Genomic DNA, 25,098 nt, shown 5'->3' with positions numbered 1-25,098 from the left:
ACTTCCAGATGTTCAAGCTGGTTTTAGAAAAGGCAGAGGAACCACAGATCAAATTGACAACATCCACTGGATTATCAAAAAAGCAAGAGAGTTGCAGAAAACTTCTATTTCTGCTTTATTGACTATGCCAAAGCCTTTGACTGTGTGGATCACTGCAAACTGTGGAAAATTCTGAAAGAGATGGGAATACCAGACCACCTGACCTGCCTCTTGAGAAATCTGTATGCAGGTCAGGAAGCAACAATTAGAACTGGACATGGAACAACAGACTGGTTCCAAATTGAGAAAGGAGTACGTCAAGGCTGTATACTGTCACCCTGCTTATTTAACTTCTATGCAGAGTACATCATGAGAAACGCTGGGCTGGATGAAGCACAAGCTGGAATAAAGATTGCCAGGAGAAATATCAATCTTTCACATCTCAGATATGCAGATGACACCACCCTTATGGCAGAAGGCAAAGAAGAACTAAAGAGCCTCTTGATGAAAGTGAAAGAGGAGAATGAAACAGTTGGCTTAAAACTGGACATTCAGAAAACTAAGCTCATGGCATCCAGTCCTATCATTTCATGGCAAATAGATGGGTAAACAATGACAGACTTTATTTTTTGGGCTCCAAAATCACTGCAGATGGTGACTGCAGCCATGAAATTAAAAGATGCTTGCTCCTTGGAAGAAAAGCTATGACCAACCTAGACAGCATATTAAAAAGCAGAGACATTACTTTAACAAAGGTCTGTGTAGTCAAAGCAATGGTTTTTCCAGTAGTCATGTATGGATGTGAGAGCTGGACGATAAAGAAAGCTGAGTGCCAAAGAATTGATGCTTTTGAACTGTGGTGTTGGAGAAGAATCTTGAGAGCCCCTCGGACTGCAAAGAGATCCCACCCATCCATCCTAAAGGAAATCAGTCCTGAATATTCATTGGAAGGACTGATGTTGAAGCTGAAACTCCAATACTTTGGCCACCTGATGCAAAGAACTGACTCACTGGAAAAGACCCTGATGCTGGGAAAGACTGAAGGCAGGAGGAGAAGGGGATGACAGAGGATGAGATGGTTGGATGGCATCACTGACTCAATGGACATGAGTTTGAGTAAGCTCCAGGAGTTGGTGATGGACAGGGAGGACTGGTGTGCTGCAGTCCATGGGGTCGCAAAAAGTTGGACATGACTGAGTAACTGAACTGAAGCTGGAGGGTGGGGCTCATCTCAGTAAAAAGGTTTCTCATCAGTACTTTACTCATGACGTCATCAGAGCCCTCATATTCCTCTGTCTGTACCACAGCCTTTCACCTACCCCAAACAAACAAAACCACACATACTGGCTTTCCACAGGCATGCAACGGAATATATCCACCTAGATGAGAAAGCTATCTGCTTCGTTCAGGTCAACTTTAGTTCTTCATGTTCTAATTTAAAAGATCACATTAAAACTCATCAACCAATGACACCTATAAGAATAACAAGGTCAACGCAAGCAGAAGAAAACAGAAAGGGTGAAATATTATACATCAGGCTTTTGGGTCCCCACCTCCACTCCTGCTTTGTAAGAAAATGCCCAGTGTTTTCCCTAATCTTGGAATGGGCTTAGAACATAAAAAGATGTGTTACTGAGACATATCCCCAAACCTGATTCTTTCCTTTCAAATAAAATTGAATAGTTCACTACCAATGGCTAAGGGCATCTATTTTTCAGATGGAGCATTACAGTTAAAATTCACTTTTGAAACATAACCCTGATTATGGCTTTTGGTAGTGAGGCCGGCTTGAATAAGCAACGATAGTTTCCCTAACCTTGAAGGCAACTTGGGCCAAGTCCCCACACCTCTGACGGGCTACAGGCTGGTAGACAATGAAAGCTGTCAGCCTTTGGAAGCCTCAAGCATGTGTTAGGGAACAGATGGCAACTATCGTCTTCCCCCACCTCTGAGAGTAAGGTCTGAAGACCAGGATACTAAAAAAAGTTGGATGAATTTGCGGTTAACTGGAACATTATCCAAATGACAAATACCTGGCAGTTTCTGTTCACTTTCAGTCAATGAAGGGAAATTAGTGTCCACTATTTTAGAGAGTAACATTCATAATAACTAGTCCTAAAGAATAACTTTGTTTTATTATCATGATTTGTGAAAACAGGGTAGACAGTTCAAGGAAAGACACAGACAGTGCCCTCTTTAGGTTCCAAATTTCTTCTTTTTGATGGGTGGTGGGAGCTGAGCAATGATGTCATCCAGAGGCCGTTCTACTGCCACCAGGGTCTTTTCATCCAGGAGATCCACAAACAGCAGAGGCTGGAGAAAGATGGGAAGGTTCTCACCAGGAGTTAGATTCCAGGGCTAGTTCTCAACTGACTATCGAGAGCCAAAAGGCTAGCCTCATGCGAGCTGGAGGGAAGTAAATTTCTGAGGAGCCTTCCTACCCTAGAACTCCAAAGGGTGGGAGCTTTTATAACTGAATCCAATCATTTAAGATTTTAGTAGGATTCTTCATTTTTCTCTATAAAGAAGGTCTGTGAGCCTCTAATTTCTTATGAATTCATAGTAACAGAGGGCTCTGGAGCCTAAACTTGATAAATGGCAAGTTACAAATTACTTAAATTTAAAACACCTCCTCCTCTAAAAAAATTCTGCAGACCCCCAAGAAAATGTTCCAGGATTCAATGAATACGTGTTCTATCAGAGTGGAAAGCCTAGCCCAGAAAGGGGATCATAAATTCAATGACTTCTATTTGCTTGAAATTTATCCTGTGGAAGAACTATTCTCCACTGGAAGTTAAATTTAAAAGCCCAGCTTTAACCCAAACAGAGACCCAGCTGAGCTCCACCATCATTTCTCACAACCTACGTATTTCATTTTTGTAAAGTATGGTGCCTGGCTCTAATATACTGAGGCAAGAACAATCAGCTACAAACCTAAGGGACAAACAGCCTCAGAAAGGCAGCTTATTTCCCCAAACCAGGTTCCCTGCATGTACAGTGAAGACACTCTTGTCTTCCTCTTGTGGGCTTACTATATTTTGATACTATCACAGGGAACCAACCACTTAGAATATGATGGAAGATGTATTACCTTATATTTCTTAGAAATTTTAAAGGCATGAGCTGTGCGCCTCCTGATGACATCAGATTCGTTTGTGGGAGGCAGTGGGTTGTACAGTAAGGTTTTGTCATTTGGAAGAGGCTAGAAAGACAAAAATATGTTGTTTAATAATTATTGTTGTTTAAATTGGGCCTCTACAGACCAAAGGACTCTAGTAATTTTTCAGGAAAACTCCATCTTCTAAACACCATATTATACACTTATTACCTCTCTGATTCTTCTTTTTTTAAATTAATTTATTTTTTACTGTGCCGCACGGCATGTGGGACCGTAGCTCCCTGACCAGGGACTGAACTCACATTCCCTGTGTTGGGAGTGCAGTCTTAACCACTGGATCACCAGGGAAGTCTCCCTCCCTGACTTTTCTTACTTCAGGGAGAAAGCTAGAGCCACACCCCCAGCTCTACTGTATAGTGGGGGGAATATGTGGCAAAGAGAGCTTGGTACCGTCTGCCAGCAAGATCAAAGTGCTGGCCCGGGGCTCCTGGCCAGTCTCGTCAGTAACACTTTGTGAGACAGAAACAAACTGGTGTGCATAGGAGCTCAGTCTGTGCAGGCTCTGCTTTCTAGACTCTCCCCCAAATAGATCATGGGCTGGCCAAGTGACACAAACCACCCCACTGATGTCACTGACACTGCGAGAGATGATGACCTCTAGCCAAGCAAGTGATTATTTCATTTCTGACTTCCTTGGGAAATAGCTCATGAGGAGGCGATGGACTTATCACCAATACTGGGGGAACAAAACAACTTGGGCTGATCTGGGTTGAGTTATAAAGAGGCAACCGAGTGGGAGGGGCCCTTCCTGTATCGTCATCTCGCAGAAGGCACTTGTCAGCCGGCTCTGCTTCCCACGCCCAGAGCACGCAGGGCCCATGAGATGAGCTCCAGTGACATCGCCACGCACACCTCCTTTAGAGCCATCTGCTGCTCTCCCCGTGCTCCTCCTACCCCACCTTCACAAGGCACCAATGCACGGTGTGCTGGCTGTGCTCTCAGCCCAAACTGCATTACGGCATGGCCACAGCAACACCGCTGCTGGGAAGACAGTGCCTGCCCAGAAATAGACATGAAATTTAGGGTCAATCACAAGAGCAGCTGGCAGAGGCTGGAATCTGGAACGGAAAAAAAATGTTCACATCCCACCTAAATCACAGCCACGAAGGATGGAATTTTCCTAACTGGCCTTTTCTCAGGACGCTAACAACAGCTCCTCAAACTGGCAGATGGTGTGCCAGTAAATTCAACCCAGGGGGGCACAAGCAGTCAAAACCCCAGCCTGTATGTATATCCTTCAATGAGATCATGTCAGTCACCCCAGGATGCAAAAGTGGAAGTGACTGAGTGCCTGATTATGGCTACTTTCTGAATATGGACCTCATCTTTTTCCTACTTAATTTTATGTGCTCAGAGGCAAAGCAGGGAAATAGTCAAATCAGCAAAAACCAGCACACCAGGGCCTGCCCCTTCCCTCAGAACCTCCAGAGACTGGGAAGAAAAATGAGGAAATCTGCAAAACTAAAAGCTCCTTCCCTCCAAAGAAGGTACCAGCAACCTTTACTCTGATTCTCCTTCCTCTAACTAATGGTCCTCCTTTGCTTTCAGAACGAAAGATTGTTATGGAAAGCAGAAGCCAGTGAGAGTACAGGAGGCAGTGGTGAAGGACTCACCAATGACTTGTCGATGAGGCAGAACATGTAGGTGTCGTGGAGGAGGATGTGCATTGGTCTCTTGGGATGAAAACTGATGTGTGTGATGGGAGTGTCCCTTTGGAGCCAAAGATGATGAAACCCCTGCTTCTGGACAGTCCGGCTCCATTCTGTGTACTGTTTGTCTGGGATGCTGTACTCAAATACCTGAGAAAGGATATAACACAGAGGAAATACAGGCTGGTACCCAGAAAACCAGAAGGTCATCCCTGACTGGAAAAACAGCTATATAAACCCTGCCTGTATCATAGTCAGAATACGCATTTTCCCTATTTTTTTTTTTTTTGGTTGCACCACACAGCATGTGGGATCTTAGTTCCCCACCTGGGGATCAAACCCACGACCCCTGTAGTAGAAGCACAGAGTTTTAACCACTGGACCACCAAGGAAGTCTCGACTGCTGTTTTTTAAAATTAAAACAATTTAAGGTAAATTACAGAACAATAAACAATTCAAACAGCACAGAAAGGTTTATATAGTGAAAAATCACCCTTGCAATCTTAATATCTCTTTTCCCCAAAACAAAAGTAGCCTGTTCCTTATTTGTATCTTTTCAGAGATATTTTATGCACAGAGTACACACTGTTCTGCAGGTTGCATTTTTCACTGAGCGTTGTATCATGGAGACTGACTCATACCAACGTCCACACACGTCACTTATGCTCCCTTTGAAGAACACATAATAATAACCTATTCACTTCCTGGATGTAGCAGGATTTTTCTATCTGTTTAATGAGCACTGAGGTATTTCCAACCTTCGGCTACTACACATGAGGCTGTAATGATCCTCTCTGTATCAGTGCCTTTTTTGTACAACTAAAAGCATACACCTGCGGCGAGAACTTCTAGAGCTGGAACTTCTGAATCAAAGATGATGCGGATTAAAATTTTTTTTTAGGTTTCTCCAAATGCTCTCCAAGGGGGTCATACTATATGAAGTGATGTCTCCTGGTATCCTCATTGCAGTGTGTGAGTAACGCTATTAATCTCTAATTAAGCAGGTACAAAAAATTTCCTGCTAGTTTTAATAAGAGAAGAAGTTAAAATGAGAGATTCCATTTTCTTCATGTAATGGATACGTTTGTGTAAAAACTGCTAATCAAAGTAGCCAGCATCATCTGCCTAGTGGTCTACTCAAGCGTGCTTCTTCGAGCCCTGCATTGAGATGGTTCAGCTTTTTAAAATGTTTCTGAATTTTATGATAATGTATAAAGTCATATGTATATCTGTATCTAATATTTATAAACTTAATAGAATTTATAATAATTTGGTTTTTTAAAACAGTGCTTCTTGGATCACATTTAATCTTTTGTATACTAGCTCAGTGAGGCAGGTATTATCAAGCCTATTTGACCAGAAATTTATAAGTATTGATAAATTCATGCATAATGTGTTCTGTAGCTCAGATATTCTACAGCTCTTATAATTATATTCTCATTAAAACTTGGTATGGGAAAAAGTGGTAGATAAAGCACTAATTTTGTCCATTGTATATTCTTATCTCCTTTGTTGAAGATAAACTAACCCATTGGTGGGTGGGTTTACTTCTGGGCTCTCTCTTGTCTGTTCCATTGATCCCTATGTCTGTTTTTGTGTCACTACCAAGCTGTTTTGATTACTATAGCTTTGTAGTAATGTCTGAAGTCTCGAAAGGTTATGCCTCCTGCTTTTGTTCTTTTTCCTCAGGACTGCTTTGGCAATTCTGGGTCATATAAACTTTAGGATTATTTGTTCTGGTCCTGTGAAAAATGTCACAAGTAATTTGATAAGAATTACATTAAATCTACAGACTACTTTCAGTAGTATGGTCATTTTAACAATATTAATTCTTCCCATCCAAGAGCAGGGGATATCTTTCTATTTCTCTGAATCATCTTTGATTTCCTCTATTAATGTTTTATAGTTCTCAGCATAGAAGTCTTTCACTTCCTTGGTGATGCTTATTCCTAAGTATTTTATGTTTTGTATGTGATTTTAAAAGAAACTATTTTATGTGAAAGCTTTACTACACACAAGAGGAAACTACTTTTATATCATTCAGTATTTGCAAAGAAAAGCTCCTCCAAAATTGTCATTATCTCAGCTTTTCAGTTCCCATCCATTTGGAGGGAATTGGAAAGCACTGGGATCTCTTACCTGCTGGTCAGAATGAGCAATGACGAGGTTGTTGGTATTGGGTGCGATGGCCAGAGCAGTCACAGGGAAGTTGTAAGCAGGCACTGTGCAGTGAAGCTGGGGACAAATCAAAGACACAGGAAACTCTAAAACGGGATTCCATCCCCCAGGAACGACCGGATGGTCTAGGTCAGTAGTTTTAAAATAGTGTTCCTTGGAACTCAAAACGTTCTATTCTATGGAAGTTCCTGTAAATGTCAGGTATTTCCCCAAACAATAAACTTTAATTTCATTTTTTTAAAAAGTGCAAGTTTAACTGCCAAGAAAAATGACAAGTGTTCACAGCAGACCTGGAAGTAAAGCCTCCTCTGCTGTCTCTACACAGGTATGAACTGCTCATAAACACATTATTGAACAGGGGATCTACAGCTCTACACTGAACTTAAAAGAAATTAATGCCTGTACAGCAACCATATGCCAATAAAAATTAATTAAAAAAAAAAAGAAATTAACGCCTAGGCAGGGACATATATGTCCATCATAAGGCATGTGCACTGGTACACAGAACACTTTTAAATGCCAGGCAAAGCTCAAAGAGCAGTACATGCTCTTGCCACAATGCAATAAAGTTATTAAGTTTACGGTAATTCTTTTTTTTCTTTTGTATTTTCTTTTTTTAACTGAAGGATAACTGCTTTACAAAGTTTTGTTGTTTTCTGTCAAACATCAACATGAATCAGCCATAGGTATACACATGGCCCTTCCCTCTTAAGCCTCCTTCCCATCTCCCCGGCTATCTCACCCCTCTAGGTTGATACAGAGCCCTGTTTGAGTTCCCTGAATCATATAGCAAATTCCCGTTGGCTACCTATTTTACATATGGTAATGTAAGTTTCCATGTTGCTCTCTCCATACATCTCACCCTCTCCTCCCCATCCCCACCCCTCTTCATCTGACTTTCAGATGAAGATGACAACCTGTAAGGGAACATGAGTAATTCAATCTGGGGATGACAATATCATTGCTAATTAGTGAAAAATGTGTTCCTGCTATTCCTAGTTCTGTTTAATTTGAAAATATCTTGAGAATACAAGGCAAGCTATTGAAGGAAATTGTTTCAATCCGCATCTATTCCTCTGTAGATCAGAATTTTCCTCCTCAAAATACAGACAAAACCTAGATGTAGATTTCATTACTCATAAATCCTTAATTTCAAATTTCTGAGGACAAGTGGCTTCACTGTTCCTATTGACTGATTTTTAATTTAAGATTATAGCTTTGGGGTTTCAAACAAGTAAAACAGGACAAATTTTTTTGTTTAAAAACAAACAAAAAAAAAGGCCAGTAATTTTCCAGGTCCTCTCAGCCTTCCCGGAGTCTTATAACTGCAGGGCTGACTTCCTCCTGTTTGCTGCAACCAAACCTCACGCTCACCTTTAGCTGTTTCACGCTGTACACGTGCACACCGGCGCTGGTGCCTGAGGCAGCGAGCCAGTTTCCGTCTGGACTGACTGCCAGCAAACACATGGACTGCACGGTCCCTGCGAGGACAGAAGAGCAGCTCAGTCTCTGAATTCGGTGTCACAGCCAGCCACCCCTGCCCTGAGTCTGACGGCAAAAGCCACCTCAGTTTCCGGTTACTGACAGGACAATTTCTCGACAGTTTTACAAATAAGTTCTAGGTGCTAATCTGCCTACTATAATTTAAGTAGCCATTCTCCAAGTAAAGAGGAGCCAGAGAGAGAGAAACCGGAAAGCAGCACTTGCCTGGGAAGGAGATGAGCTCTCAACTATGAGAGTGGAGAATCAAGGGTAAGAGCTATCACCAAAATCTATACCTCAGTTGTTCTAAAGTCCTTTCCTATCAAATGTTTTTAATCAAAGTTACAAGCAGCAAATTCAATAGATCTGAGGCAGATCTTTAATTTACAAAGTCCCTGCTATACATTTAAGCACTAAGGGAGCATGGGCACGGATGAGCCATCTGTCATTAAAAGAATTTTAAACCAATGTGGCAACATGAAGATTCTTGTGGGATAAAAATCAGACAGTGATGTGATATGCCAAAGTAACTGCTGCCTATAAAACATCCCCAAACAATGAAAAAGCTTTACAACTAGACATAAACTAGATGCTAAAGGATGAGTGAGGTGGGTAGAAAAAGGTGGAGAACACTGTGAGCTAAGTGACAAGGACAGGAAAACACAGGTTTGAGGCCTGTAAAGAAACCAGCCTGACCATCAGAGGAAGTAAGATGAGAGAGGAGGACGAAATAAAGCCACGTACATAATGCAGACCACAATTTTAAATGAGTGCTAAAGGCAAGGTAAAGAATCTAAGTTTCATAATAAAACCACATACAGGTACTCAATAAAGACTGTCGGTCTACTTCATCTGATTCCCAATTTGTATGTTCTTTTCCAATTTGTTTCTGGAACAGCTTATGAGCAGTGAGACTTTAAGTTGATTTTAAAAAGCTGATTTTCCTGGGACTTCCCTGGGGGTTCAGTGGTTGAGATTTCACCTTCAATTCAGGGGGCGTGGGTCTGATCCCTGGTCAGGGAACTAGGATCCCATATGCTTGGTGGCCAGAAAAACCAAAGCATAAAAACAGAGACAACAATGTGGCAAATTTAATGGAGACTTTGAAAATGGTCCACATTAAAAAAAATCTTAAAAGTTCATTATCCAGACAGATGGAGTCTACATAACGGTAAAGTCATTATAATCCTGGTCAAGGGAGAAAAAAAAAAGACCCATGGGAAGTACTGAGTACTAAGTTCTTAATGGTCAACTCACTAAAAGTTATCTACCCATAGTCATACATTTATGCACACTCACGTTCTCAAAACATACAGAAATGTAGCCAAAAACATTAGGACAGGTAGTGAAACTGTATGCACAAGTTCATCTTTATAAAAAAAATAACAAACCCCAAATTAACGTGTCCACAAAATACCTACATACAAGCACCTCCTAGAAATATACACAGATAATAATGGAGGTTATCAGGATCACAAATGATTTTAAGTTCCTTCTTGCTCTACTAACAAAACTCCAAGAAGCATGATGAAACTTCTCTGGCCCTAAGTAAGGAATCAAAAACCCAGTGAGAAAAGAGTAGGTGTGAGCAACACTTCAGATCTCATCAAGCGTTTTCACTTGCCAGGTATCTCCTGCTTTAAATCGCAGATATGTGAGTGTGTAGTTTTTGCAGGACTGAGAGGAGCACTAGCGAACCCCTGACAATTGAGATTCAAGTGTAAAAAAAGAAACATCAGAGATTGGCTACTCTCTCCCGAGGCCAGGTCCCAACTTCTCACCTGACTGGGGCTGGAAAGAATGCAGGTGCGTGAAGCCTCCTTCCAGGAGCCGAAAGACACGAAGAGACCCTTGATTTGATGCCACAAAGAGCTTTGTTGAATCCTCAGAAAACAAAATCTGGAGGGCAGAGCGAAGGAACACTGGCATTTTGGAAACCTTGGGGGAAACAGTGGTAAAGGTCAGAAGGAGACAGAAGTTAGACCCAAAGCCCATAAAAAATTAGCAGCGCCAGGATCACATCACATGAGTACTTCCTATCTCCAAGGAGGCCCACTGGCCAAGGGCCTGGAACACCGACGTGCCTACTGTAACCCCTCCCCTCCCCTCATCATCTCCTCAAAAGCCTAACCTTTTACTGCCATTTTGTGGCATTTACCTACTCCTCCAAAAACATAATTTTAAATTTGGCAATAAGAGACCATTTTGTTAGGTTTTCTCACTGAATAAGGATTCATATCCAGAAAATTTCCACTTCACGCAACAATCACCCACTTATAAGGTTTCTTCTTATTCAACCAGACCCTGGGTTATCACTTACCCTCTGCAGGCTTATGTTGTCATGTTCATAATTCAGTCGATAGAGAAAAAAACGAGAAGCTGTAGAACAGGCTATCCAACCACCACATGGGGAGATACAGCTGCAGATAATGTTCTCAGGACCCTGGCAGAATGAGGAAGCAGGACAAACGGTCAAGTAAAACTTCATACAAGGTTCACTGTGACATGGATCCTCAAGCTACTGCCACTCTGAACCCACAAATACCTACACGTAATCCTTACAGTCATATGCTGTGCATCACTATGATTATTTCACAGGTGGCGCATCGGAAGGGTGCGGCTTTGATTTCCAGAACAGAGGTCTCTGAATAATGTCAGCTTATCGCAGCCCATCACGTACTTCACAGGTAGCTTTCTACTAAACCTAACTCTAAAAACCTGATCAGGCAGGCATTGAATGCAGGGGAGCTTTGGAGGCCTGGTGACTTGGGGACTGGTTTTCTGTTTTGTTAATGACAACTTCCTTTAAAGACCTCTAAGAAATATTAAGTGAAAGAAAATTTGCACTACACAGGAAAAGTTTAGTGTAACATTTGTTATCATTCAAAAAACTCAAAGAACGTCTAAATGTAGGTAAGGGTACTTCCCTGGCGATCCAGTGGTTAAGACTTCACGCTCCCAAATCAGGGAGCACAGGTTTAACCCCTGCTCAAGGTACTAAGATCCCCCATGCTGCCCAGCATGGCCAAAAAAGGGAAAAAACATGTAAGTATGTATGTACACACACATCCATACACTCATATGCAGAACAAGGTCAAGGAGGATATATAGCTAATCAATTAGCAGCAATCATTTCAGGAGGGGTGACTAGAATTAAAGAGCTGGACAAAAATATGACCATCACTGCTGTTTGAGTTCTTTATAGGAAGACTGTAATTCACAAGTATTGTGCAATTGAAGATGTTTTGAAAGGAAGATAGCAAAGCTGTTTGTATAGCACAGTCCCATCAGTACTGAAAGAAAGGATATATACACATACACACAAGTGAACATTTTTTCTAAAAGAATGTATAAGAAACTGTTGGCGGCAATCATCTCTGGGGGGTGGGGGGTTAGAAGGAGGTTCATTTTTCACGGCATACTCTTTTTATATTATTTGAATTTTTTAAGAATATGCATGTTATCTTCATAATACCAAAAGAAAAACCAATTTCTTATATTAATTCATCTAATAAATTCTGAATGCCTGACTTATAATCACAGGAAACCCAATCCTCTTGATATGGTACTTCATTCAAATAATTTTACATTTTACAGTTTAGGGTATCAGCTAAGGACCCCCATCCAAATTTAGAACAGGAAATATGTTCTGGATTTCAGAGTCTAAACACCCAGTTCAACTTGCTTACCTTTGTCTTGAGATGAAGTAAATGATCTGCATTTTTAGAGAGTGGAAGGGTATCCCCATTCTTTCCTGGAACAAGAAACATCTCTGATATTTTTCTTCCCAAAGGAAGGCTATACAAATGTTTTTTTCATTTAAAAAGTCATTCCTGGGTAGGATGGAATCTCTACCACTGGGAAATCAGAAACATGTCTGACAGAATGAGCTTAGAGTTTTCTGGGGGTATGCATACGAACAGGAGAACAGTGAGCACTTTCTTAGCTTCTCCGTGGGGGCCCTGAATATGGCCATGGTGCTTCTTTTCTGAAGCTGCTTCCCACAGCCAGGCATGCAGGTAGATGGAAGTGAAGTTTGTGTGGCCTCAACTTCAACTTCTTTTGTTCATCGTGGAGCCTAAAGCCAAAGCCTCTACTATAAAACAACAGCACCCACACATATGTGTCATACCTAAGGCCATGAGGCTGTCACCCTGATAAGATCTGCATGACCTTCTTTTTCATGAAGGCTTGAAACATGACAGTCTGTCATTTTTCAACAGCCTGTTCTGATCCCGGTCCAGCCAGGGCAAACTATTCCACGACCCTTGCCTCCCCTATGCCCTGCAGCGCACTGTACAGGACTGTAAACTTTCCAGAGGTGATTCGGTGTGCAGCTAATGATTCTCACACTCTGAGGAACTCCCCTGCTCTATCTAGTGGATAGGAAACCGTAAGGATGTCAAACAGACAGCAAAAGAATCGACTTCCATTTTTCCACAAGCAGAATTTCAACTGCAATTTCTGGCTTCTCTCTCCGAGTTTTCTTGTTGTGAAAAGACCTTCTCCCAGCTTACCTGTTGCAACTGTGGATCCCAGTCGCCAGAGTTCCAAGTGATGAGCAAACTGGAAGAGGAGAAGCTGCTTCTTTTTTGCACAGGAAACAAGCCGTCGCTGTACCCATACAGGAATCAAAAAGACAGAAACAAGCTGGGGTCATCTAGCGCAGCAACACCTCAGAACACTTTTACTGTTGAAATCCACTGACTTGACAAGTATTTCCTAAGTACTACCATACACCAGGCAGTCATAAGATCTAAAAACACAGTGGTAAATACAAACCTAGCTACTGGGACTTCCCTGTTAGTTCAGTAGTTAAAAATCCACTTTTCAACATAGGGGATGTGGGTTTGATCCCTGGTCAAGGAACTAAGATCCCACATGCCAGGGGGCAACTACTGAGTCCGTGCGCTCTACAGCCTGTGTGCTGAAACAGGGGACTCCCATGAGCCCCTACAAGAATCCAGAGCAACCAAACGAACAAACGTAAACCTAGCTACTGCTCTCAAGCTTACAGTTTAAAGGACTGACGTAAAATTAAACAGGCAATTACACTAAAGGTGCACAGAATTTTAACACGGCTAAGCACACTATAGGAGAAGGCAATGGCACCCTACTCCAGTACTCTTGCCTGGAAAATCCCATGGACGGAGGAGCCTGGAAGGCTGCAGTCCATGGGGTCGCTGAGGGTCGGACACGACTGAGCGACTTCACTTTCACTTTTCACTTTCATGCATTGGAGAAGGAAATGGCAACCCACTCCAGTGTTCTTGCCTGGAGAATCCCAGGGATGGGGGAGCCTGGTGGGCTGCCGTCTATGGGGTCACACAGAGTTGGACACGACTTAAGTGACTTAGCAGCAACAGCAGCAAGCACAATATGTGATGAATAAAAGTAGAAAGGATATTTAGTTTAACCCCAGGGCAGTAAGGGACTTCCCTGGTGGCTCAGAGGGTAAGGCGTCTGCCTACAATGTGGGAGTCCTGGGTTCGATCCCTGGATCAGGAAGATCCCCTGGAGAAGGAAATGGCAACCCATTCCAGTACTCTTGCCTGGAAAATCCCATGGACTGAGAAGCCTGGCAGGCTACAGTCCATGGGGTTGCAAAGAGTCGGTCATGACTGAGCAACTTCACTTTCACTTTCAAGGCAGTAAAGACAGGAGCCCAGACCAGGTTCACTGGTAAAGAACACTCAGGAAAGAAAGCAGGTCAGGACGTTCTAGGCAAACACATGGCTCAGGAAACATCTCAAAGATAAGAGAGCACTGTGGGGAGTAAAGAGAAGTCCTTCAGAACTGCCAGACTGGGTAGAGGTGGGGGTGGAGGTGCTCTAAGAGTGTAAGAGTAGAGGGGAGGGAAGAAGCTCTCTTCTCCATATCAAGACAGGTGTCATGAGCCATGCTAAGGAAGCAGGTCTTTATGCTGAAGGCAACGAGGGCCCACCAAAGGCACTTAAGCATGGAGCAATGAATGAAGTTGCCTTCTGAACAAATCATGTAGAGAATAAGCTAGAATGACCCAAACTATAAAAGGAGATCATTAACAAGCTATTGTTAAAAAATCCAGATGAGAAAAGACACGGATCCAAACTAGGATCATGGCAGTGTAGACAAAGAGAAATGGCTAGATTCGAGAAGATGAGGAAACAGACTCGGTAAGGTTTACTGGTTGAATGGAAAGTAGAAGCAGATAGTGGGCAGAAGAGTTTCTAGCCTAGAAAGATGATGAATTTACCTAGAAAAGAACACTGGAAGCCTGGATTTTTCTGCTCCCATCCAGGATAATAAACAGCCCAGCCTCAAAAACAAACAGAATCTCCATAAACCACACCAAACTGGAAAAAGGAGTGATTTCCCCAAAAGCTGAACTAGGAATGCTGCCCTAAATCTCTTGGCCCCTGTAAATATCTTTGCCAGAGACTTGCCTGAGAAACAGACGGAAGAAAGAAGAAGGCAGGTAACTACAGAAGACCTCCAGATTTGCCCAAGAGTGAGTGGTACTGTCTTATGCGACAGATGGACGGGGAGGTGAGGAGGCGGTGGGGTTAGACGATGATACTCACGTGGGGAAAAGTGATTTTTCGGAGAGCAGCATCATAATTCTTTACCTCCACTTTCTCCATCAGAGGACGAATAACTAAGTGGGTGTCGGTGCCTACAGTGAAAAGCAGAGGGGAAAAAGCATCAGAATTAGAAAAAGCTCCACATGAACATAACTGGAGATGGGCAGAGTTAAGAAGCAGCCAGGCGGAGAGCAAAACCCACCTCCAGATATCAGTGCGGTGGGGCTGTGAGCCACGGCTCGCACGTCGTGGGTGTGATGCTGAAATGGCTTCGTCCGCACCCACTGCTTCTCGCTGCTGCTGGAAGTCACAGAGACCAGCTGAAAATGGAACACTGTCCCCTCGGCTGTACCCACCACGAAACTGTCTTCTTGCTGAGAAAGGAAATCATCAGGGAGTACATTTGAGCAAAACAAGGCCCAGTGTTAAAATATTCCCCAAGGTTTTCTACCTGGAAAGCTTATGGGGGAAAATGCCCAGAATTGGGGATAGGAGGTTGCAGGGGTCTTTTTTCCTCCAGAAGCTAACAATTCCATGAATAGGTCACAAGGCGCCCCCTGCTGACAAAATAAACAGGAAGTACTTTAAACTTATGAATGTTTTCATACAATGCAAACTAGACCTCAACAGAATAGCAATAATATTGGGCAAAAGAGGAGGGGCCTTAAAAGAGGCAGCCAGAAGAGAGAGAAGTTCATAAAACCCTAAAATTCATTGTTCTTTTTAGAGGAGCAAGGGCAGCCTGAGGAGGGGAAGTGGCCTGATCAATATCACAAACATGCAGGCTCCCTGGCTCCCCAGTTTAAGGCTCTTTCTGGTCAGTGTGTTGAGCACAGGGATTTCTGTTAGTTTTAAAAGGTCTTGCTGTGTCTACAACTACTTTTTAAAATTTCTCTAAAATCATTTTCATTGTAACTTTTTTATTTTTTGCACATAATTCTGAGTAAGAAAAAAACAAAACAGGATACCTGATAGGGTAGTGAGAAAAAAATCAGGAACCTAGATCAGTAGTTAAACCAGTCAAATAGTGTAAAGAGTAGGTGAACTGATCAAGAACAGTTAGATGTCTGAACACGTGAGAATGGAGCTACCGTCAACTACACACTGTGCTAGGAACTTTAAGTCATACCATCTCTAATCTTTCAACAGCTTGAACGTTAAGTATCATTTGCCCTATTGGGAGCAACTGTAAAGGACTGAAGTGAGCATAGCAAGTCCTTGTCAAGGGAGCCCTTTGATCGTTCAAGAGCTATTTCACAACTCTACAAATTGTGAAAAGCTGAGAGTGATGCAAAAGATTCTCCTGCATAGAGATGCAAAGGGATTCTGCTTAGCAGAACGCAGTAGATGACTGCCCTGTGGACACTGAGTTTGCAACAAAATCATAAAACATTTCACCTTCCTGATGGCCTGACATAACTGTGTTCTCTGATTTCTCCCTTTGAACTGCTTGTGACATCTTACTGGCTCCCTCATTAATTAATGAGGTACAGAAAATCTTGGACATATGTCTATTTCATGTTTGTATGAATCATGATTTTACCTTTTTTTTCCCCTGCCTAATCATCATTTAATAGGCCTCTACCCTGATAAGGAAACTGCAATTTCAAGAGTTTACCTGCTTGTCCATTTACAGACTTGACAAAGCTACATGCTCTCTGCTACTAAAGCCTTTGCTCTGGGCACAGCCCTCTCTCCTTTACCGCCTCTGAGGCTACAGTTTGAAAGGCATCAGTTCAGTTCAGTTCAGTCGCTCAGTCGAGTCCGACTCTTTGCGACCCCATGAATCACAGCACGCCAGGCCTCCCTGTCCATCACCAACTCCCGGAGTTCACTCAGACTCACGTCCATCGAGTCAGTGATGCCATCCAGCCATCTCATCTTCTGTCGTCCCCTTCTCCTCCTGCCCCCAACCCCTCCCAGCATCAGAGTCTTTTCCAATGAGTCAACTCTTCGCATGAGGTGGCCAAAGTACTGGAGTTTCAGCTTTAGCATCATCCCTTCCAAAGAAATCCCAGGGCTGATCTCCTTCAGAATGGACTGGTTGGATCTCCTTGCAGTCCAAGGGACTCTCAAGAGTCTTCTCCAACACCACAGTTCAAAAGCATCCATTCTTCAGCGCTCAGCCTTCTTCACTGTCCAACTCTCACATCCATACATGACCACAGGAATAACCATAGCCTTGACTGCTGCTGCTGCTGCTGCTGCTAAGTCACTTCAGTCATGTCCGACTCTGTGTGACCCCATAGACGGCAGCCCATGAGGCTCCCCCGTCCCTGGGATTCTCCAGGCAAGAACACTGGAGTGGGTTGCCATTTCCTTCTCCAATGCATGAAAGTGAAAAGTGTAAGTCGCTCAGTCGTGTCCGACTCTTAGCGACCCCATGGACTGCGGCCCACCAGGCTCCTCTGTCCATGGGATTTTCCAGGCAAGAGTGCTGGAGTGGGGTGCCACTGCCTTCTCTGATAGCCTTGACTAGACGGACCTTAGTTGGCAAAGTAATGTCTCTGCTTTTCAATATGCTATCTAGGTTGGTCATAACTTTTCTTCCAAGGAGTAAGTGAAGGCATCAGCCCAGAGCAAAAGGGAAAATACTGAGCTGCTTAGGAACACACGTGCTCTTTGCCTCTACCTCCACTAAACAGATCAAGTGGCCATGTGCTCAAAGTCCCACCTACAGAGAAGAACTGGGAAGGCAAGTTTCTCATTCCACAATCTCTTTCCTTGAGGTTGAATTATAAAAGCTCTGAGAAGGAAACAAAAGCTCTCTTGGGGGCTTCCCTGGTGGTCCAGTGGTTAAGAAGCTGCCTGCCAATGCAGGGGACATGGGTTTGATCCTTGGTGGCAGAACGAAGTCCATGGGCCACAACTAGAGAAGCTCAAATACCACAACTACTGAGCCCATGCTCCACAACGAAAGAAGCTTGCTCACTGTAATGAGAGAGGCCCTTGTGCCACAACTAGAGAAAGCCCATGCTCTGCAATGAAAAGCAGTGCAGCCAAAATAAAAGTTAAACTAAAATAAGAAAAAAAATTTTTAAAGGGCTTTCTTGGAGTGCAGCAGGAACCAAGCAAGGGAAAAGCTGACTTGGAAGAGGTATGTATGTGATTGTGGACACACACAAAGCCTCCAAGTATCAAAGGACTGGGTGTTTGCCAAAATTCACTCTTTAATCAGTGAAAAACCATTAAAAAAGAAACCTAAAAATAACCATCTGTTCTGGCAAGAGAGTGTGAAGAAAAGCCTTGAAATTAGGATTGGTTTTATTTTATTTTTTTAGGATTGGTTTTAAAAGAGATGTAAAAATGGTAATAGCACACTCACTGTGCCAGACACTGTACCTAGCACTTCACAAGTGCAACCCATTGAATCTTTCCTCAGACAGCTATGAGGCATGTATTATGGACATTCCTGTTTTCACAGGGGAAGAAACTGAGACGTAGAAAGCAGCAACCTGCCCAAGGAAGATACGGAACTATTAGTGGCACAACTGGGATTCAAACCGAAGTCTGCCCAGTTCCAGAGTTTGTGATAAGCACTTCTGACGACTGGAATTTGTATCACTGCATTTTTTTCAGTTAAAAAAAAAAAAGTACCACAATCCCTTGATTCTCAGGCACACACTTTCCCACATTTTAACATCTCTGAAATAAAAATCTTATATCTGTCAATCTTTGTATGTGTGACATCTTCAGATAAAGAACGAATATCAAAACTTCTGGAAGAGCTGTCAACAGCCTAAAAGAAAACTTTGTGACCACAGTGGGGCATCTTCTGCGAACACCGTGGATGGCAGAGAGGCATGTCTGGGAACCATGGACCCTGAGAACTGAGTCCAGGCGATTCAAAGTCGGGCTGAACGTGAAAAAGCTCTAGGAATACCCCAATTGCTTTATTTCACACACTTTCCATTTTATATATGCGTAAGAGTAATATGACAAAAATTTATGTTGAAGTCTCAAGCAGCTTTTCAATAAGAAAACATAAATTCTACATTTAAAAAAGCATTGTAGTCAAAATGGCCATCATCAAAAAAAACCTACAAACATTAAATGCTGGATAGGATGTGGTGAAAAGGGAACCCTCTGGCACTGTTAGTGGGAATGTAAATTGATACAGACCCTATGGAGAAAAGTATGGAGATTCCTTAAAAAACCAGGAATAAAACTACCACATGACCTAACAATCATACTACTGGGCATATACCCTAAGAAAATCATAATTCAAAAAAACACATGTACCCCAATGTTCATCTCAGCACTATTTACAACAGCCAGGACACGGAAGCAACCTAGATGTCCATCCATAGATGAATGGATAAAGAAGTTGTGGTACATAAATACAAGGAATATTACTCAGCCATAAAAAGGAATGAATTTGAGTCAGTTCTAGTGAGGTGAATGAACCTAGAGTCTGTAACAGAGTGAAGTAAGTCAGAAAAACAAACATTGTAATATAAACGCATATATATGGAATTTAAAAAACGGTACTGATTAACCTATTTGCAGGGCAGGAACAGAGATGCAGACAGAGAGAAAAGACGTGTAGACACAGTGGGGGAAGGGGATGGTGGGACAAATAGAGACAGCAGCGCTGAAACATATGCTTATGTAAGACAGCGAGGGGGAAGCTTGCTATGTAACACAGGGAGTGCAAATCTGTGACAGCCTGGACGGGTGGGAAGCGGGGAGGTGGAAGGGAGTTTCAAAAGGGAGGGAATATATGGATACTAATGGCTGATTCATGTCGTGGTACGGCAGAAACCAAGGCAACACAGTAAATCAATTATCCTCCAATTAAAAATTTTAAAAAGCATTGTATCAGTTTATATTGTAAAAGCTTATATGTTTATAAAATACGAATTTTACATTAAAAAAACCCCACTCTGTCAAAAGGTGGGTTAACCGGGGATGAGGGGAGTCTGAAAAAAACCTCTCAGCTAACTAACTTTTTAGGGGCTATTCTCTAACTGCTGGAGAATAAGAGTTCTGGCAAATTCTGTGCGTTTTGAGACACACTGTCCTAAGCTCATCTTCCTCCACTACAACACTTAGGATTGGGGAACAGTGTTGATGGCACATCCCTGACACAGCCTTCTCCCCTCCCTGCCCAGGGTATACAGGAACTGCTCCAACAGGGGCTATACTCACAGCGGATACGGCAATGGACTGCACGTCAGCATTCGAGACCAGATGGTTCTTCACGAGGGTCCCAGTAGCTGAGTCCCAGATCTGCACCTTCCCAGCAGAGTCCACGCTTATGACAGTGCCATCTGACAGGAAGGCCACACCCCAAATGATGCACTTCCGCTTGGACACGCCCATGTACTGCCTATCCACCAGCATCTTACCAATAGCGCTTCCTGGTGAAAAAAGCAAAGCCCACGCTTGAACAGCACTCATTTCTCCTTAGTCTTGAAAAGCTGCCTGTGTTGGCATCTGGTAAGTTCAGCTGCTTGAGCCCAGACCACAGACAGACAGTAAACAGTGGTTATGGTGAACTCAAGTATGGAACACCAAAATGTTACCTGGAGAAGGAGGGTGGGGCGGGGGCATGCTGACAGAAGACATCTGTGGTGAGGAGGGGAGATGGAAAGAGACGTTTGGTTCTTCACTTAAACATGGCCAGCTCTGCATACATATGCTACTCTGCTCTTTTCCAAATCTCCATGAGAATGGGACAGAAGACAACAGTATCAAAATTTGGGGATTGGAAAGCAGACACAGAGTAGTAACTGACTTAGTAGAACCTGAAAACTAAGTCCCAAATTAGCAGAAGGAAGAGCCAAAAAACCACCTGATTTCTACCATGGAATCCTCAGAAGACCCAGCAACTGGTGACTCCGGACACACTGGAAATAGAGGTGAAAGTGGAGTTAAAAGGAGGGACTGGTTGGAAAAAAGTTTAAGAAACCTGAGATGCTAAAGGCAAAGGAGAAAAGGAAAGATATATCCATCTGAATGCAGAGTTCCAAAGAATAGCAAGGAGAGATGAGAAACCTTTCCTCAGTGATCAATGCAAAGAAATAGAGGAAAACAATAGAATGTGAAAGTCTAGCAATCTCTTCAAGAAAATTAGAGATACCAAGGGAACATTTCCAGCAAAGATGGGCATAATAAACGACAGAAATGGTAATGACCTAACAGAAGCAGAAGAGAAGAGGTGGTAAGAATACACAGAACTGTACAAAAAAGAGCTTCATGACCCAGATAATTACGATGGTGTGATCACTCACCTAGAGCCAGACATCCTGGAATGCGAAGTCAAGTGGGCCTTAGGAAACATCACTATGAACAAGGCTAGTGGAGGTGATGGAATTCCAGTGGAGCTATTTCAAATTCTAAAACATAATGCTGTGAAAGTGCTGCAATCAATATGCCAGCAAATTTGGAAAACTCAACAGTGGCCACAGGATTGGAAAAGGTCAGTTTTCATTCCAATCCTAGAGAAGGGCAATGCCAAAGAATGTTCAAACTACTGCACAATTGCACTCATCTCACACGCTAGTAAAGTAATGCTCAAAATTGTCCAAGCCAGGCTTTAATAGTACATAAACCGTGAACTTCCAAATGTTCAAGCTAGATTTAGACGAGCCAGAGGAACCAGAGATCAAATTGCCAACATCCGTTCGGTCATCGAAAAAGCAAGAGAGTTCCAGAAAAACATCTGCTTCTGCTTTATTGACTAAGCCAAAGCCTTTGACTGTGTGGATCACAACAAACTATGGACCACCCTTCAAAAGATGGGAATACCAGACCAGCTTACCTGCCTCCTGAGAAATCTGTATGCAGGTCAAGAAGCAACACTTAGAATTGGACATGGAACAGACTGGTTCCAAATAGGAAAAGGAGTACGTCAAGGCTGTGTACTGTCACCCTGCTTATTTAACTTATATGCAGAGTACATCATGCAAAATGCCAGGCTGGATAAAGCACAAGCTGGAAACAAGATTGCCAGGAGAAATATTAATAACCTCAGATATGAAGATGACACCACCCTTATGGCAGAAAGTGAAGAAGAACTGAAGAGCCTCTTGATGAAAGTATAAGAGGAGAGTGAAGAAACTGGCTTAAAATTCAACATTTGGAAAATTAAGATCATGGCATCCAGTCCCATCACTTCATGGCAAATAGATGGGGAAAGAATGGAAACAGTGGCAGACTTTCTTTTCTTGGGTTCCAAAATCACTGCAGATGGTGACTGCAGCCATGAAATTAAAAGATGCTTACTCCTTGGAAGAAAAGTTATGACCAACCTAGATGGCATATTCAAAAGCAGAGACATTACTTTGCCAACAAAGATACGTCTAGTCAAAGCTATGGTTCTTCCAGTGGTCATGTATGGATGTGAGAGTTGGACTATAAAGAAAGCTGAGCGCCGAAGAATTGATGCTTTTGAACTGTGGTGTTGGAGAAGACTCTTGAGAGTCCCTTGGACTGCAAGGAGATCCAACCAGTCCATCCTAAAGAAAATCAATCCTGAATATTCACTGGAAGGACTAATGCTGAAGCTGAAACTCTAATACTTTGGCCACCTGATGTGAAGAACTCACTCACTAGAAAAGACCCTCATTCTGGGAAAGATGGAAGGCAGGAGGAGAAGGGGACAACAGAGGATGAGATGGTTGGATGGCATCTCCGACTCAATGGACATGAGTTTGAGTAAGCTTGGGAGTTGGTAATGGACAGGGAAGCCTGGCGTGCTACAGTCCATGGGGTTGCAAAGAGTCGGACACGGCTGAGTGACTGAACTGATATGATATCCCTCAGGTCCTGCCTCACAGCTAAGAAGCCAGGCAACTCCCCAAATTCCACTTCTCAGAGGAGACCAGAAACTTATTCTCTGAAGAGGGGTATCAGTGCAACTGAGGGTGGGAGCGGTATATGGAGCATAGATTAAGTGAAAACTTGTCTCTCAACATTAAGAACACCAGTTTTCTTAGAATGCTGATGGCCCTGCTTGTTATCACCCCACAGGAGAACAAAAAACACTTCTGGGAAATATGACTTGCACACGACAAAAGACCTAAACAGCCTGTCTTTAGAGCTTCTCAATACTGACAGTCAAGCCAGACCATTCCTCAGTGAAGTTTAGATGCAATAAACTTGTCTGGTGATGAAAGGAACCCCTAGACACTGGAGGACAGCCTTAGTATGGACGGCAGAGGCCCAAGAGAGGGGCAGAGAGAAATAAGTAACAGTTGGAGAGGAGAATAGTCTTGGAGAAGAGTTAGTACTATATAATGCAAGAGTTCATACTATATAATGAAATAAAAAGAGAACGCTATAAAAAAGAACATTCAGGAAACAAAGAAGAAGTCTAGAAACAAACAGCAGAAAGGAAAATCTCAAGAATAGGACTAAGGTAAAGATGACAAACTCTCTCAGGAAGCAGAGTAAAAAGTTAGAGCTCAAAAGTAACAGGGAAAAGAAAGAAAGAAAATACATGAGAAAAGCCAACATTCAAATGATAAAATTCTAGAAAAAAATGGAGAGCAACTCATTTAGAAAATGATTATAAGAATTTTCCTCAGAAATGGAAAACATGGATTTTTGGATTGAAGGAACCTATCAAGTTGTCCAATATAATCGATATTAACAGATCCACACAACAAAGAACATAATTATTAAATTCAGAACAGTAAAGATAAAAGGAAGATCTTAAAAACTCCCAGGAAAAACAAACCACAAAAACCTACACAAAGGATCTACTCCCAAAAAGGCATCAGATTTCATAACAACACTAGAAGCTGAACAGCAGAGCCATGGCTTCAACCTTCTAAGGAAAAATAATTTCCAACTTAGAATTCTTTCTCATAAAAACCCTTTCTCAGGATCCACCAAACAAAGTGATAAACTAGGAAAGTGCATGACATGGCCACGGGGAACTCTACGTGAGAGACAAGCAAAGGGAATTCCCGGAATGGTTGAAAAACCAGAATTCAAGATCTCAGAGTTGTGCAGCAGGCCCAGAAACTGGCTCCACTCGACTGAGGCAGGGCAGAAGGCTCTGGGAGAGAATCCTTCAAGGAGATGAAAGGAGATGAAAGCAGTAGAAAGAAAACCAGAAGTGGGAATTACCTAGTGGTCCGTGGTTAGTCGCGGTCTGGTGCTTTCCCTGCAGGGGTCCAGGTTCAGTCCCTGGCCAGGGAACTAAGATCCTGCAAGCCGTGCAGAGCACCCTACCCCACCCAAAATGAGAAAGAAAACCGGATGTAGCTGAACCTACCTTATACAACTAGAAGAATGTAGAGATGAATTACTGATATATGTATCAATCACACAGAGGAGAGAGACAGACAGACACACAATATTAACGAAAAGAATACAGGGTACTTTCCAATTAAAAATAAAATTTAAAAAAAAAAACCATACAGGGAAGGAAAAGACATTTACTCTGCAAGTAGTACCTATATAGTCTGAGATTAAAAACATCAACTGCTAATCTGAACAAAATTGCAAAATAACCGTACTGGAAGGATCAAGAAGAAATACGGGTACATGTGGCAAAGTGCAAAGAAAGAGGGTTAATAGAGTGGAAGTCAATAAATAAGGGGCTAAAACTGAGAAAATAAAACACAGTATTTTAAGCATACTATGTATAGCACAGAGACAAATACCAAAAGAAACAGCTAAGAGTTGCAGGTTATTGCCTTTGAGGAGCAGGAGAAGGGATACTGGGGGAGTCCTGCTTTTTTGTAACAAGCCTTAAGGAATTCTTTGACTATATGCATATATGACTGATAACAATAAAAAACTTGCTTAAGCAGTACAGAGGAAGAAAAAGGCGACATCCCTGCCCTGTGTATCCTCTCATCTTAGAGGGGAGTACAGACAGCCACCTAACAGGTTGAAGTCAGTCTCATCACTGAAGGAATCCATCAGCCAATCCTCCAGGCCAAGAGCAGAGGAAATACGTTACTGTGATACCAAGAACTTAGGTTCCTCAAAGACAGACACTTTCTTTTATGAAGAACTGGTATATATAAATAGGTATCTACTGATTATTTATACTAAGTGGCTTACTGGTTGAAGGCAAATTTTAGTGTGAATTCTTATGATGAAAAAT

The 25,098-nt window shown here is 42.5% G+C and overlaps 1 protein-coding gene across 3 annotated transcripts in view; it reads right to left on the bottom strand.

The window, feature by feature from the left end:
- The window catches only part of UTP4 (UTP4, small subunit processome component), a 29,956-nt gene continuing 6,953 nt past the window's right edge, over nt 2,096-25,098 (bottom strand). For all 3 annotated transcript variants that reach the window (XM_018062196.1, XM_018062198.1, XM_005692184.3), the window contains 12 exons: nt 20,181-20,392; nt 15,232-15,403; nt 15,030-15,121; nt 12,984-13,080; nt 12,156-12,220; nt 10,787-10,909; nt 10,248-10,404; nt 8,359-8,465; nt 6,946-7,041; nt 4,771-4,956; nt 3,071-3,181; nt 2,096-2,292 (listed from right to left, as the gene is read on the bottom strand). In XM_018062196.1, coding sequence (XP_017917685.1) covers nt 2,176-2,292; nt 3,071-3,181; nt 4,771-4,956; nt 6,946-7,041; nt 8,359-8,465; nt 10,248-10,404; nt 10,787-10,909; nt 12,156-12,220; nt 12,984-13,080; nt 15,030-15,121; nt 15,232-15,403; nt 20,181-20,392 — 1,535 coding nt within the window. In that variant the 3' untranslated portion in view covers nt 2,096-2,175. The remainder of the gene's footprint in view (nt 2,293-3,070; nt 3,182-4,770; nt 4,957-6,945; nt 7,042-8,358; nt 8,466-10,247; nt 10,405-10,786; nt 10,910-12,155; nt 12,221-12,983; nt 13,081-15,029; nt 15,122-15,231; nt 15,404-20,180; nt 20,393-25,098) is intronic.

This window comes from Capra hircus, chromosome 18 (genome assembly GCF_001704415.2).
Source record: "Capra hircus breed San Clemente chromosome 18, ASM170441v1, whole genome shotgun sequence".
Lineage (NCBI taxonomy): Eukaryota > Metazoa > Chordata > Mammalia > Artiodactyla > Bovidae > Capra > Capra hircus.
Note: the sequence above shows the minus strand (reverse complement) of the source record. Positions and strands in the feature narration are given on the sequence as shown.